The 15,936-nt window shown below is 41.1% G+C and overlaps 1 protein-coding gene across 3 annotated transcripts in view; it reads right to left on the reverse strand.

The window, feature by feature from the left end:
* The window catches only part of PLPBP (pyridoxal phosphate binding protein), a gene marked incomplete at its 3' end in the record, with an annotated part of 68,079 nt that overhangs the window by 50,782 nt on the left and 1,361 nt on the right, over window positions 1-15,936 (reverse strand). For 2 of the 3 annotated variants that reach the window (XM_079140655.1, XM_079140656.1), the window contains exons 2-3: window positions 11,813-11,920; window positions 10,900-10,975 (exon numbers count right to left, since the gene is read on the reverse strand). In XM_079140655.1, coding sequence (XP_078996781.1) covers window positions 10,900-10,975; window positions 11,813-11,920 — 184 coding nt within the window. Of the gene's footprint in view, window positions 1-10,899; window positions 10,976-11,700; window positions 11,737-11,812; window positions 11,921-15,936 lie in introns of all 3 variants that reach the window. The other variant, XM_079140657.1, reaches the window with a different exon arrangement.

Here is a 15,936-nt window from a genome sequence, read left to right on the forward strand (position 1 = left end):
AGAGGGCCAAGGAGAAGAAGTGTCCGGAAAGGGGACTTGGTGAAGGTCCAGAGTACTTTTGGGAGGGTGATGAGAAAGAGTATCCTTTTACTCTGAGATTCTGTACTGTGACCTGGCATTTTGCAATTTGACTTGGCCTTTTTTGTTTGAGGTGACTTTTCCTTTGACATCTCTAACTTTCCAACTCTAAATGTACAACAATATTAGAATTAAACAAAGATGGTGTGGAATTTTATCTGCTGATGTTATCTGTACATCTCTGTTATATCATTGATAAACTCCTCTTTGCCATAGGCAAAGTTATACATTATGTACTTGTTGTATTAGTCTGTTTTCTGTTGCTATAACTGAATATTACATCCTGGGTACTAATAAAAAATAGAGGTTTATCTACCTCACAGTTCTGGAAGCTTGAACATCCAAGAGCATGCCACCAGCATCTGGTGATGGCCTTCATGCTGCATCATGGCAGAGAGCATTACATGGTGAGACAGCAAGAGTGCTAACTCAAGTTTCTTTTCTTCTTATGAAGCCACTAAAGCCCTCATAGGAAGCCCCCTGCTCCTACCATGACCTCATGTGATCCTCATTACCGTTCAGAGGCCCCCACCTCCAAATTTAGCATATGACTTTGGGAATTAAATTTCCAACACATCAACTTTTTGGGGACACATTCAAACTATAGCCCTTGATATGTGATTCTCAGAACACGAGGTTACCCACATGCACATGCTGCTACCTGTCTGGCTTAAATCTAGATTGTTATTTATTGTTTCTCCTCAGTCACAGGCCTTCAATGATCTCCTCTTCCTATAAGTTCTTTAGTGCCAGTCTTCAGCCTTTGTTATTCTCTTTCCCTCCCTATCTCTTTCTCTCATTCTCCCTCCATTGATACCTGGGAAGCTCCAGTGTTCATCTGATTGTCTTCTTCCTTTTGAGCAAAATTTCTTTTTTCTTTTGGTAATGGGGATTGAACCCAGAGATGCTTAACCATTGAGCCATATTCCTAGCACTTTTTAATATTTTTTTATAGAGCAGGGTCTTGATAAGTTGCTCAGGGCCTTGCTAAGTTGTGAGACTGGCTTTGAACACTCCATCCTCCTGCCTCAGCCTCCCGAGCCACTGGGATTATAGGCCTGTGCCAGGGCACTCAGCTTCAGCAAAATTTCTTGAAAAAGTAGTCTATAGTTGTGACCCCCCCCCCCCCCTCCTAGAAACATAAAGGTATATGTAGAAAAGTAGAAGCACATTCAAAGGAGAATTTGGGCCATATCCAGAGGGAGAAACAGCCTTTATTTCCACACCTTCTATTCCCTGGTTTTTATTATTATTTGTTTTATTTTTCAGTGCTGGGGATTGAATACAGGGCCTCACATATGCTAGGCAAGTACTCTATCACTGAGCTACACCTTCAGCTTTTTAAAAAAAATTATTTTGAGATAGGGGCTCACTTACTTGCCCAGGATGGCCTCCTTGAGCTCCTCCTGTTTCAGCCTCCCAAGTAGCTAGAATTACAGGTGAACACCACCATGCCTGCCATTCCCTTGTTTTCAGTCTGCCAGTCCCTTTCTCTGATGTACCTGGTAACGTTGGTTGACCCCCTAATGCTTAAACTTATCTAAATGCACCTTTTAATCTCCATCATAAACTCATCACTATTTCTTAGAACACTGTACTTGATCTGTTATTCTTTTTCTAACCTTTCTTTCCAAAAGGTCTTTGTGTTTTGTGTTTGCAAAAAAAAAAAATTTTTTTTTTGTGGTTCTGGAATGGAACCCAGGGCCTTGTACTTGTTAGGCAAGCACTCTACCACTGAGCTATACCTCCATCCCCATTTAATTTTTGACTATACCTTTTCCATTTAAAAACAAAATTATAGGATCCTTACGGAAAAAAGAAAAATTCAAATCTCTTAACTTCTTGTATGTTGTGATTGCCTGCCTATGTCTCTATCTTTGATACTATTCTATATATATTGTGTCTTGTTGTAACAATTTTTACTTGTCTTACTAGACCCTTCCACAATTTTCTCCTGTATTTCCACAGCATCCTCTGCCTTCTTCTCCATAGCACCCATTATAATATACTGAAATATCCCTGCTGTAGGTTAGTACTTCTCACAAGACTGTAACCTCCTTGAGGGCAGGGGATTTGTCTTATTTATCTTTGTAGTCTTCCTATCCCCCTACCCCCAGGGCATAACTTAAATTCTAGCACATGTAAACCCTGGGCATTCAATTAATGCTGATTGAATACAATAATAGACATCACATGACCCCCACATGGCACCCCTCACCCTCAACTGGTGATTGAACCCAAGTGTGCTTAAAACTGAGTTATATCTTCAGCCCATTTTATTTTATTTTGAGACAGGATCTTGCTAAATTGCTAAGGCTGACCTTGAACTTATAATCCCCCTGCCTCAGTCTCTTGAGTCACTGGAAATACAGGTGTGTGGTACCACCCCTGGCCTCCTCTCCTCTCTTTTCCTTTCTTTCATTTCTTTCTTTTCCTTTCCTTTCCTCTCTTTTCCCTTTCCATCTCCTTCTGTCCCTTCCTTTCTTTCCCAGTGGTGGGTAGAGGGGTTGTCCTATGCATTGTAGGAGGCTTAGAGGCCATTGCATCTTTGGCCTCTGTTCCTAGTAGCAAGCCCCTTCCTGCCCAGTTGTGGCAATCAAATATGTCTCCATCATCAGATGTCCTCAGTGTGTATGACATGTGACAAAAGTGCCCCCAGCTGAGAACCACTGTTCTTAAAGACTTAAAGGGGGATTAATAACAAGATAGACTTAAAGGGGGATTAATAACAAGAAGGCAGGCTTTCCAGGCTTCCCAAAGTAAGACAGATGCTGTGCCCATGTTGTTCTGCATGAGCAAAGAACGCCGGAGGAGTTGAGAATGGAGAGAGTTGTTGCATGTGTACATGTGGAAAAAAGTATTAGTTAGCTTTCCATTGCTAACTTTAACATTGCTAAACAACTTAGAGAAAGCCAGGCTTATTTTGACTCATGGTTTCAGAGGTTTCAGTCTATGGCCATGTGACTCTGTTGTTCTGGTTCTGTGGCAGCATAGTATATCATGGTGAGAGCATGTGATGGAGGAGGTTGTTCACTTCATGGCAACCAAGAAGTCAAGAGAGAGGAGAGAAAAGGGCCAGGATCGCAATATCTCCTATAAGGGCATGACCCCAATGACTCAACTTCCTTTACTAGACCTACCTCCTGAAGGTTCCACTCAGAGGTTCCACCCTGCCCATAGTAGCACTACTGGCTGGCAACCAAGCCTTCAACATATGGATCTGTGGGGAATACTTCAGATCCAAAGTATAGTCTAGAGGCCAGGAGGAGTTCTGGAGGAAGATGGAAGATGGGCGGGGGGGTAGGGAGTCCAATAGAAACCATGAGAACAGAAACTAGTGGCTGTGGGATGGGAGAGGTGGAACATTTGTATGTATGAATGATATACAGATCTCAGCTCATCCTACTGAACCGAATTCTGAAGAGGGGAATCACTTGCTCCTTGGAAGATCAAACATGGGGAGAGGCAGGCTATAAATCCTAGAGGGGAGGACTTTAATGCACTTAGAAATCAGGCCTGAAACACCCATAATGTTTGTCAGTCCCCATTTTAGTGTTCTTAAGTAAGTGTGCAGGGTGTGGGGGATGAAATGGCAGGTATTTGATTTAAAAAGCCTGCACAGATTTAATGTCCTGATAAAATGTATTAAATCTTTTAAGGTTTTAATGAATCTAGTATGTGTTTCATAAATCAAGAACTCTGCTAAGCTGTCTCCTGGTTTAATAAGAGTAAACTAGGAATTTGCTCTGAGCAGAAGCAAAATACATTTATATCACATTGAAAAGTAATAGATTTTTAGGCTAAGGGGGTCTTTCTGGGCCTTTTAAACTGTTTGCTTATTACATTGCTCCAACTCCTTCAAATATTAAACCACAGGCAAACATGTGCTTAACCATATCAAGATGTGAACTAGCACAAAGGTACATATTATTTGTAAGAGAGCAGAAAACAAAGCCTATATTTCCTTATCCTTAGACTTAGGACCAGGTTGATTTCTGCACTGGAACTTGGCTTTGTGTATTCATGTATATAGGTTTAGTGTTGGTTAAAAAGATCATTCTTCCCTCCTTTCTTTTTGTGGTGCTGGGGATTGAACCCAGGGCCTCATGCATGCTAAGCATATACTCTACCACTAAGCTATATTCCCAGCCTCAAAAATCTTTATTAACTGTTATTGAACCTCCAACCTAAATTCCTTCACTCCTCCATCCTCACCCCCTTAGCGCATTTGCAGATCCAAGTGGTGAGTGTGTAAAATATGTCTTAAATTTTACAGCTGACTATGGAATGGCTTGTTAAGGTTGTTGGCTGGATTGCTTGGGAGCTTCCTTCCTCGTCTTAACCCCAAGGGCTGTAGTGTTTGCTTTTGTTCCTTTTCCTTCTAGTCCTACTGCTCAAGCTCCAGCAGGGTGGGGTGGCAGCCATTTGGGGGATGGGTGTCTCTGAGTGGGCTGTGACTCTGGAGACTTGCTACCCAGCTTCCTTCGTGGATAGGCAAGGTTCTGGGTAAGACGGTGGTTCAGGGAGTTGTGGGGAGGTGGTGTTGGAGGAATGAGGGGGGTGGTGGGACTTGAACATTCCTGTGCACAAAAGCTGGCAGGGCTCATGAGCTCTGCAGGGGAGGGAGCGGGCCCCATAAACCTCGGTGTGGAGAAGCCTGTCCAACCTCATTAGCTGTCACGGGCAACAATACTGATCTGGCAATAAAGGCGATTCCAAACCTGTTGGTCATTAATCACCCGCCTGACAGTTGCGAATGGAAGTGGAAAAACCTTATCCCCCCCCCCCCCCCTTCCCCTCCTCCCCGAGCCGGGTCTGGAGTTTAGAGTTACCTCTCGCTCTTGGTATATATTTGGTTTGCTGCTGTAGGCTGGTTCCTTCTCCCTGAGCTTTTCAGACTAAAGAGGTGGTGGGGTTGGCCAAACCTGGCAGTTAGTGATTCTGTATACAGGGACTGAGGAGGAGTGAGAAAGTGAAAGGAGGTGGCCTTTAGAGGGGGTCCTGGACCTTGACCCCTCTGGGATCTAGGGCTGGGCTTTGGCAAGTGTGTGGGATTGGGGAAGTTTGTCGTCACGCTCCAGCCGTCCTTCTGCACCCTCCCCCTCATTCTCTGGCACACCCTTCTCTTCCCTCCTTCAGCCACTGAGTGCCAACATATTTCCCTTTGTGTTCCTTTCCCCTACCCTTCCCACCCCCACCCTCCATTCCCAAATAAGCAGATCTTGCTCACAGGAAAAGTTTTCACCTCTCTCCTTTACATGCATGAAGGTTCGATTTCCTTTCCCAGGGTCACCTGTGCTTTCAGACATCTCCATTGGTGGCATTGGTGAATAGTTATATTTGATGGGTGACAGGTGCAATCATGGGTGGAGTAGGTGGAGAGGCCTGGTTTGCACAGGTGACCCTGAAAGTAACTGACGGGAAGTGTAGTTTGGCTGCTCTGTCTCTCTGGGTTTTGTACACAGAGAAAGGAGGGACCAGAGAAGAAAAGATGATGAGCTAAAGAACATCTGTGGGCCATCCTATAAGGAGACTTACAGTTCTTCAAGTTTCCCACAGACTTGTCAATATGCTTGAACCAGGTTACTGTTTGAGAGAAGACTCAACTTCTGCTCAGTTTCATAGCACGTAGAGGGAGGACGGGTGTGAGGAATTTGCCAGGAGTTTCTGAAGCAATATCCTCAATATAATACTTAACATACTCGTTTGATAGGCAGGCATAAGAGAGTAGGGTGAATGCTGAAGGGGAGAAATCGCATCATAAGTTGCCAAGTGATCTCAAATAGTCCTGTTTTCCCCACACTTTTCCTGTGGGTCTAGATTGATCCTGGCTTTGGCCGCATTTGTTGTTGCTGTCTGCTCTCTCCATGGCTTCTCTGACCTTTTGCTACTCATTATAGCATTAGGCAAAGGACAGAAGAATCTGTCCTTAGTTGATCCATCCAGGCTACTCTGACAAAGATGAATCCCCATGACAAATTAATAGGAACGAAATGGAAAAGAAGGATAGGGCCAATTATAGCATTTTAGGTCATTTTCCAATTTCTTGTACACCCAATTTTCCCTTGCCCCTTATATTTTTTCTCACATTATGTTCTTTTTAGTTCTAGCTACACATTCCAATCACTTGAGAAACTTTTGGACTATAGTGATGCCTGGACCACATTTCCTGATATTCTGATAAAGTTGATCTGGGGTAGAGCTCTTAAATGAAGATTTCTTCCTTATTTCCCTTTCTCCTCCCTCCCTTTCTTTCTATTATTTATTTTTATTGGTACTTAGGAATTGAACCCAGGGCCTTGAGCATACTGAGCAAGTACCCTACCACTGAGCCTGCCCTCATCTTTACCCCAGTCTTGAAAAACGTGTGTGTGTATATATAATACTTAACATACTTTTTGGCTCTTTTGGTAGGCAGGCATAAGAGAGTAAGCTGAATGCACTTGGGGAAGGGGAGAAAGTGTGCGTGTATATATATATATATATATATATACACGCACACTTTGTGCTAGCGGTTGAACCTGGGCAGTATACTTTACCATTGAATCATATCCCCAGCCCTTTTATTTCTTATTTTGAGACAGAGTCTCATTAAATTGCTTAGGGCCTTGCTAAGTTGCTGAGAACTTGTATCCTCCTGTCTCTGCCTCCTGACCTGCTGGGATTTTAGGTGTGTGCCACCATGTTTGGCTTAAAGATATATTTAAAAGCTCTTCAGGTGTTGCAACATTTAGCTTACATTGAGAACTGCTGGTGTCATTTATTTATTTATTTAAAGTTTTTTTGTGTGATGCTGGGGATTGAACCCAGTGTCGGCATGCATTCTATCACTGAGTCACATACCCAGCCCATGTGTAGTATTTTTAAATCACATCACACCATGGTATTTTTGTTTTGAGGCTTACCTGGCTTGGAATGCCTCTTCTTTTTTCCCCTCTGCTTATTAATCAGTCAGGTGGTGCCACTTGTATGAAGTGCCACTACCTGCACAGTGCTTGGCTCTATTCAAATGTGAGAAGATGCAAAGGATATGGTTCTTAGCTGGAGACATCATGCACATACATAATGTTTTACTTAAAGGCTAAATGATCTGATAAATGGCACATGTGTGTCATTTCAGCAATGTGGGAGGCTGAGGCAGGATGATCACAAGTTTGAGGTCAGCCTGGGCAACTTAATGAGTTGTATAAAAAAAAATATAAAAAAGGACTAGGGATAGCTCAGTGATAGAGCACTCCTGGGTTTAAACTCCAGTACCATAAAAAAGAACAAAACAAATACAGCTGTTACAGGAGTTCAGAGGGGAGAGGGATCAATCAGTAATCCAAGAAAGTTGTATGGAGGAAAAGGTGGACTGAGCATCAATGGGTGGGTAGGGTTTAGGTAAGAGGGTATGAGCAAGTGAGTTAGAGGCTGGAATAATAGGGGCATGAGCTTGGGTCAAGAAGATATGGTTGATTAGATGGAAGGGTCAGCCTAAGCCCTTTTCCTCCTCCCTGACACAGATCCCTCCCAGGGTTCCTACAGCATCATGGAATTCCATTTGGTCAGTGCTGTTGTATACTGTTCAGATGCTCTTTGTGTATATGTCTCTAGTCTCTCAATCAAATTTCTCAGCAACTGGAAGACAGAGACTATATGTTTCTAAGTTGGGATCATCTTTCAATGCAAGGCAAGGTAATGCAAACGAATCCAATTCAGTCTAATCCAACTCAACCCAACCTAATCCAACCCAACCCAACCAACCCGATCCCACCCAACATATATTTGTTGAGTGCCATCTATGTGCCAATTCTAGGTTTTGGGATTCAACTAAACGGACAAAAATCCCAGTCCTTCTGAGGTTAGAGTTCATAGTGGGATATATGCAGTAGTTAACACAACAAATAATGCCTAGATAAATTATATAGTATGGTGAAAGTGATAAGTTCCATGGGGAAAAGAATGGGCAATGGGATAAGGAGTGTGTGGGTAGGTATACAGAGTTATTAAATGGAATGTACTAAGTAGAAGGCTTTTAAAAACTTTATTGTTTGGTGGCATTCAAACTGAACCATCTATCACATCTCCCACTCTTTTCACTTTTTATTTTGAGGCAGTGTTCTGCTAAGTTACACTGGCTGGCCTCGAACTCGTGATCCTCCTACCTCAGATTACCAATTGCAGTGCAGGGAAAAAATTTTCACATTAAGGTAGCGAAAAATTTCTTAAATGTGACACCAAAAACCCCCCGCCCCCCTTGGTACGGGGTTTGAACCTAGGGGTGATTTATCACTGAGTTGTATTCCCAGCAAACACTTCTCCCCACTCTTTTTTTGGTACTAGGGATTTGAACCCTGGTGCACTTAACCACTAAGCCACATCCATAGCCCTTTTCATATTTTATTTAGAGACAGGGTCTTGCTAAGTTGCTTAGGGCCTCACTAAGTTGATGAGGCTGGCCTTGAACTTGCAATCCTCTTGCCTCAGCCTCCAGAGTGGCTGGAATTCCAATTGTGTACCACCACATCTGACCCTTTCTTTTTGTAATTTAAAATTTTGAGACAAGGTCTTGATAAGTTGCCGAGGCTGGTGTGGAATTTGTGATCCTTCTGCCTCAGTCTCCTGAGATGCTGGGATTATAGGTATACACCTCTGCGCCTAGCCAAAAGAACATTCTTTAAAAGAATAAACTGGTAAATTGGACTTCATCAAATAAAAAACTGCTTTTCAAAAGACATTGAACCATGGACTGGAGGAAAATATTTACAAAGCACATATCTGATAAAGTACTCATATCCAGAACACAGAAAGAACTCTCTAGTTTCAACAGTAATAGTACAATCCAATTAGCAAATGGGCAAAAGAGGGTTGGGGATATAGTGCAGTGGTAGAGTGTATGCCAAGCATGTGTGACGTTCTGGGTTCAATTCCCAACACCACGGGAAAAAAAGAAGAAAAACAATGGACAAAAAAACTTAAGAAACATGAAAATATATAGACAGCAAAGACTGAAAACAGGTGAGAAGATGTTCAACATCACTAGCCATTAGGGAAATGCAAGGACATGACCACATACCTTTGTTTTTTGGTACTGGGGATTGAACTCAGGGGTGCTTTACCACTGAGCTACATCCCCAGCCCTTTATTTTGAAACAGGGTTGTGCTATGTTGCTTAGGGCCTCTAAGTTGCTAAGGCTGGCCCTGAACTTGTGATCCTCCCACCTCAGCCTTTCACTGATGGGATTATAGGTATGTACCATCAAAACTGGCCATATACCTATTAGAATGGCTAAAAATAAAAGACTTGGGCTGGAGATGTAGCTCAGTGGTAGAGTGCTTGCCTAATACGTTTGAGGCCCTGGGTTTGATTCCCATAACTACAAAAAAAGAAACTGATCACATACTGTTAGCAAGGAACTTCAACAATTTCCTTATTGCTGCTGGAAATTTAAAGTGGCACAATCATTTTGGAAAAGAGCTTGGCAGTTTCTTAAATTTAAAGACTGCTAGGTGCAGTGGCATGTGTCCGTAATCTTAGCACTTGGGAGGCTGAGGCAGGAGGATCACAAATTTGAGGCCAGGCTCAGCAACTTAGCAAGATCCTTGGCATCTTCAGGAGACCCTGTCTGAACCGTGTGAAAATAAATAAAAAATAGAAGGAATGGGGATGTAGTTCAGTGGTAAAACTCCTCTGGGTTCAATCCTCAGTTTCAAAAAAAAAGTTAGACATATGCTTATGTGAATCAGTTATTCTACTTGTATTTACTCCAATGGAGAAGGAATTATATGTCCATACAAAGACTAGTACACAAATGTTCACAGCAACTCTCTCATAACAGACAAAAATTAGAAGCAACTCAAATTTTTGATAGGTCAATGGATAAAGAAATTGTGATATATTTATACAATGGAATAAAATAAAGAGGAACAAACTGCTGAATACATGCATGATGAATCTCAAATTCATTATGCTGAGTGGAAATCAAGAGTATATACTTCATGATTCTGTTTACGTAAAACTATAAAAATGTAAATTAGTCTACAGTGATAAAGGTAAGAGGCACTTCAGCAAAAGAAGTGGGGAGGGGCAAGAGAAAGGGAAGGATCACAGAGACAGGAGGAAACCTCTGGGAATGATGAATATGTTGACTATTTTAATTGTGATGGTTTCATAGGTATAAACTTATGCCAAAATTTATCAAATTGTACACTTTAAATTTGTGCAATTTATTGTAAGTCAATTATATATTTTTTGATTATATTTTAAAAAGTTATTTGAAAAAATAGGTTAATTTTGATATCTTGAGAGAAATTCAGTTCCTCAAGATCTCCATCTGTCACTGTCATATGGTTAAACCTTTCTGTAGTTAATCTTTTTTTTTGGTGCTGGGGATCAAACCCAGGGCTTTGTACATGCTAGGCAAACACTCTACCACTGAAGCTTTAACCTCAGTCCTGTAGTTAATCTTTTTTTTTTTTGTATGGGGACTGAACCCAGGGGCGCTAAGCACTGAGCCTCATCCCCAGCCCTATTTTTTTCTTTTAATAATTTAGGGACAAGGTCTTGTTAAGTTGCTTTAGGGCCTAAGTTGCTGAGGCTGGCTTTGAACTTGGGATTCTCTTGCCTTAGCTTCCCAAGCTGGTAGGATTATAGGTGTGCACCACATCTGGCCCCTATAGTTAATTCTTAATTTTATTTTTCTGAATATTCTTAAAAGAAATTCTACAATACATATGGTGAATTGGGTATGATCTAAAAGTTGCTCTCTTACACAGAAGGTAGCATAAGTCATATAATGTTGCAGTAGTTTTAATTTCATATTTAGAGTTTCATCTTACCCATCAATTTGTTGACATTTTGTTTCTGTAGGTGGCCAATGAAGTGCCATTTGATCTCAGGACATGAAGACAGAATCTGAAGCGGAAAAAGGTAACCATGTTTGACTCATGTTTGACTTATGGAGGCCTTGCCAGTTAATCTGCACACTCCTAGTGACCTTTCAATCTGCTCTGTCCCTTGAATGTAATAAACTGCTACTGCCATCTCTTAATGAGGCAAAATGAAACTTAAAAGAAAAAAATACAAGGCTTCTACTGTTTCCCTTCCTTGTTCCCATCTACTCCTTTCATCTTTCAGATATTATCCTTTAAGGATGAACTGATTTAAGCTTTCAAGTCTCAAAAGGATAGAAAATTACAGCAAACTCTTAAAAGTCATCATTTCTTGCCAGGTGGTACACACCTGCCATCCCAGAAAATCAGGAGGCTGAGGGAAGAAGATTGCAAGTTTGAGGCCAGCCTCTGCAATATCATGAGACTCTGTCTCAAAATAAAAAACAAAGTGGGTTAGGGATGTAGTTTAGAATTAAATGCAATAAAGTGCCCCTGCTTTCAATCCCTAGTACTCAAAACAAAACAAAACAACAAGAACACCATTTCTAAACAGCCACAAAAGATAAAGCGACAGTGTGAATAAAGACAGAAAATCTGAGTATTTGGGACAGAAGGTAAAAATGAACTAGAATTTTTTTATCCCAGTCCAATTTCTTGCTCTAAAACTCAACCACCAATATGGAGTCTAATTTTCAACTACACAGTCAAGATTCAGATACAAACTAGAGACTTCTGATATCCACTTACTTTAGGATTTGATGCTTTTTCTAGCAGTTCCTGAACCTAAAGGGTAAAAACAGAATGTCAGAAGCCTGGCAATCGTGACTCTTCTAAAGGCTCTTTGGGAAAGGGTTCTTACATAGTTCTCTCCAAAAGTGCGCTGGCCATGACCATAGGCCTCAATCACCATATCTGCTGGTTTGGTTTTGCTGACTGCTACTAGCCGGGGTTGGATGGCTGGGAGATCCTGCCAAGAGACAAAGGGTTATATGAGTGTCACATGAGTCACATGAACATTTGGGAAAATAATCCTAGTAAGTCTTGTAGGATAAATTCTGTAGAACAATCAGCATAGATATCAACTTGGCATTTGGAAAGATACATTTTTCTGATATTTCAAGGAGATCAATATCAAAGAATGGTGAATAAATGTCTTTTGAAACAGGGTCTCATTAAATTGCCCAGGCTGATCTTGAATTTGCAATCCTCCTGCTCAGCCTTCCAAGTAGCTGGGATTACAGGTAGGCATCATAGTACCTGGTTCATGAATGTCTATTAGATGCCTGGTTTCTCAACCTAGTATTAACTACCTTAATATTTAGCAAAAGACATTTCTCTCTCAGAGGAATTGTGCAAGTTAAAACAGTGTTTCCTTAAAGTGTGGTCTTTGATCAACTGCTTAGCATCATCAGGGTTCATGACCTACTGAATCTTGAATCTTGGGGGCTGGGTTCTGAAAAGCTCCCTTTCATTTTGTTTTTATGGTATCAGGTATTAAACCCAGGGCCTTCTCCCTGTCAGATAAGCACTCTGCCACTGAGCTACACTCCTGGCCCTCATAGTCTCCTTTTTTTTAGGGGGTGGGTAGTTATCAGGAATTGAACTCAAGAGCCCTTAATCACTCAGTCACATTCCCAGCCTTTTTTATTTTGAGACAGCCTTTTTTATTTTGCTAAGTTGCTTAGGGACAGCCTTTTTTATTTTGCTAAGTTGCTTAGGGACTTGCCAAATTGCTGAGGCTGATTTTGAACCTGTGATCCTCTTGCCTCAGCCTCCTGAGCCACTGGGATTACAGGTGTGTACCACCTTGCCTGGCAAGAATCTCCTTTTCAACAAGCTCTCCAATGATCCTCATGTACACCAAGAATCACTTCACTGGGTTGGGAGTGTAGTCAGTGGTAGAGCACTTGCCTGGCATGAGTTTTTCAGAACTGCAAAAAGGAAAGAACCACCACCACCAACAACAACAAAAAAATCACTTCACTGAAGGGAGGCTTGGTCCTTGTCCTTGGTGACATTCCAATAACGGGGATAAGGCTTTGAGAAAAAGGATGAAGTTTTCCTGATTTGCTAGCAAATGTGAAAAGCAACAGATTAAGGTCATAAAGGCTGTATGTATTTCTAACTGCCAGGGGAACAGAGGGCTTTTAAAAGGGGAATACAAGGACTGGGCTGCAAGTATTATCATCAGTAAATATAATTAATGTCTAACTTGTGTCCTTGAGAGAGCCATTGCTTGGGTTTCCAGGTCTGGAATTTCTTCATTCTGGTGACAGAAGAGGACATAATAGCTTACCCCGAGAGAGGAAAAATATTAAGTCTTGTTTCAGTTAGGGAGGGGATACAGTTTTGCAAACTCACTCTAGCCCTGGAATAATTATCATTTTTTTCCTTCAAAGAACAATAATATTTATTGGGGAGCAGCAGACTACTGCAAGGGGAATATGTGTGCCTAGTAAACTATGGGTGTATTAAAGGAAGCTGAGGCAAAGGAAAGTTTTTTTTTGGGTGGTGGGGTACTGGAGATTTAATTCAGGGGTATTTTACCACTGAGCTACATCCCAAGCTCATTTTTATTTTTTATTTTGAGACAGGGCCTTACTAAGTTGTTGAGGCTCGTCTTGAACTTATGATCCTCCTGTCTTGGCCTCCTGTGTCCCTGCATGCATCACTGTGTCTGGCTAAAGGGAAGTTTTAAAAGACAAAAATGGAGATTACATCAGATATTTTCAAACAATAATCTCTGGTTACAATGATTAATAACAAGAATGGTGTCATTTTGAGGTTGAATAGATAGTTTTGGGGCAGAAGTACCTTTTTTTTCCCCCCAGTACTGGGGATTGAACCCAAAGGTGTCCTACCACTGAGCTACATCCCCAGTCCTTTATATTTTGAGACAGAGTCTCACTAAGTTGCTGGGGTTGGCCTTCAACTTGTGATCCTTTTGCCTCAGCCTCCTGAGTCGCTGGGATGACAGGCATGCACCACTGTACCTGACTAGAAGTAATTTTTGTATACAGTTATGGTAGCCTTTGTAAGCTTGTGGTTCTGACAGTCTTTTATGGTAGTTGAAATCAGATGAGTATGCTAAGAACCCTTCTAGGTTCCAGATTAACTTCTAGGTTTTTGGTGTTTTTTAAAAATGTCTGTATTGGTGCATATTTTAGTTGTAGTTAGACATAATACCTTTATTTATTCTTATGTGGTACTGAGGATGGAACCCAGTGCCTTGTACATGCTAGGCCAAATGCTCTATCGCTGAGCTACAACCCCAGCCTCTAGTGCATTTTAGTTATACATACTAGTGGGACTGATTATATTTCATGTATGTATATTTCATACATACATGAAATATAATTTGCTCTATTTCAGACCCTGATGAGTCCTCTTTTCCTCATCTTCTCCCTTCCCTTCTCTTCCCCTTCTTTTCTTCTACTGGTCTTTCTTCTTCCTTCTATTCATTTACTTAGGTACTGGGGATAGAGTCCACAGGTGTTTTACCAGTGAGCCACATCCCTGGCCTTTTTAAAAAATTTTTTTTTATTTGAAGATAGGGTCTTACTGAGCTACTTAGGGTCTCACTTAGTTGCTGAGGTTGGTCTTGAATTTGTGATCCTCCTGTCTCAACCTCCCGAATTGTTGGGATTATAGGTATATGCCACTGTGTCCGGACTAATTATTTATTTTTTTAAAAAAAGGATGATTTATTGGCTGCAAACTGGGGTGCTGGGGAGAGAAACTAGTTCCAACATACCTGGACCCAGCCTCCCTGATGCTTATTGGAATGCCTATTTGTTAATTAGTGCTTTTAGACATACACAGAGGTAGAATTCACTGTAGTACTTAGATATGTACATAGCATAATTTTGTCAATTGTATTCTTCAGTTCTTCCCTTTTCCTGTCCCTCCTTCTTCTCCTTCAATACTCTTCCTCTACTCCACTGTTCACTGTTTTTGTGGGACCTGCTACCTCCCTTGCCCTTATTTTGCTCTAGCTTCTGCATATGAGAGAAAACATTTGATCCTTGATTTTCTGAGTCTGGCTTATTTCACTTAGCAAGCTGTTCTCCAGTTTCATTCATTTACCAGCAAATGCCATAATTTCATTCTTCTTTATAGCTGGGTAAAACTCTATTGTGTATACATGATTTTTCTTTTAAAATTTTTTAGTTGTCAATGAATCTTTTTAATTACTCTTCTTAATGTGGTGCTGAGGATCGAACCCAGGGACTCACACATGCCAGGCAAGTGCTTTAGCACTGAGCCACACTCCAGCCCCCTAAATTTTCTTTATCCATTCATCTCATCTGCTGATGGATGCCTGAGCTGGTTTTATAACTTGACTATTGTGAACTGCTATAAACATTTGTGTGCCCATATCACTATAGTATATTGATTTTAGTTCTTTGGGAAAAAAACAAAGAGTGGGATAGTTGGGTCATATGGTGGTTCTATTCCTAGTTTTTTGAGGACTCTCTATACTGCTTTCCAAAATGGTTGTATTAATATGCAGTTTCACCAACAATAGTAGGAGTATACCTTTTCCCCCCACATCCTCTACCTGGTCTAATTATTAATATTGCCCCATTCACTCTGAAAGTGGTCTGATTAGGTCTATGTCCATATCACCCTGAACATGCTTATCTCCACTAAAAGTAGCCTGAATAGATGATGATATAATTTATTGTTCAATCTAAGACTCTGTCAACCAGTGGCAGAACTGAGTCTGGAACACAAAACAATTCTGGACTTGGGAGTAGACCTATCTGAACTCTTTCTACACTAATTACATAAAGATCATTGTTTTCCTGTATTCTGCTACAACAAATCCACACAGAACAATCAGAGAAGAGGCTGATTAATCCTTACAGGTCAGTTTTCATGTCCCTCACTCACCCTGGGATTTTCACAGAATCACAGTATTCTCAAAGACATGTAGGAGTCTGGTTTACTGTATAACATCTCATTTTTCTTCCTTCTTAG

Source organism: Sciurus vulgaris (genome assembly GCF_902686455.1).
Source record: "Sciurus vulgaris genome assembly, chromosome: 5".
Lineage (NCBI taxonomy): Eukaryota > Metazoa > Chordata > Mammalia > Rodentia > Sciuridae > Sciurus > Sciurus vulgaris.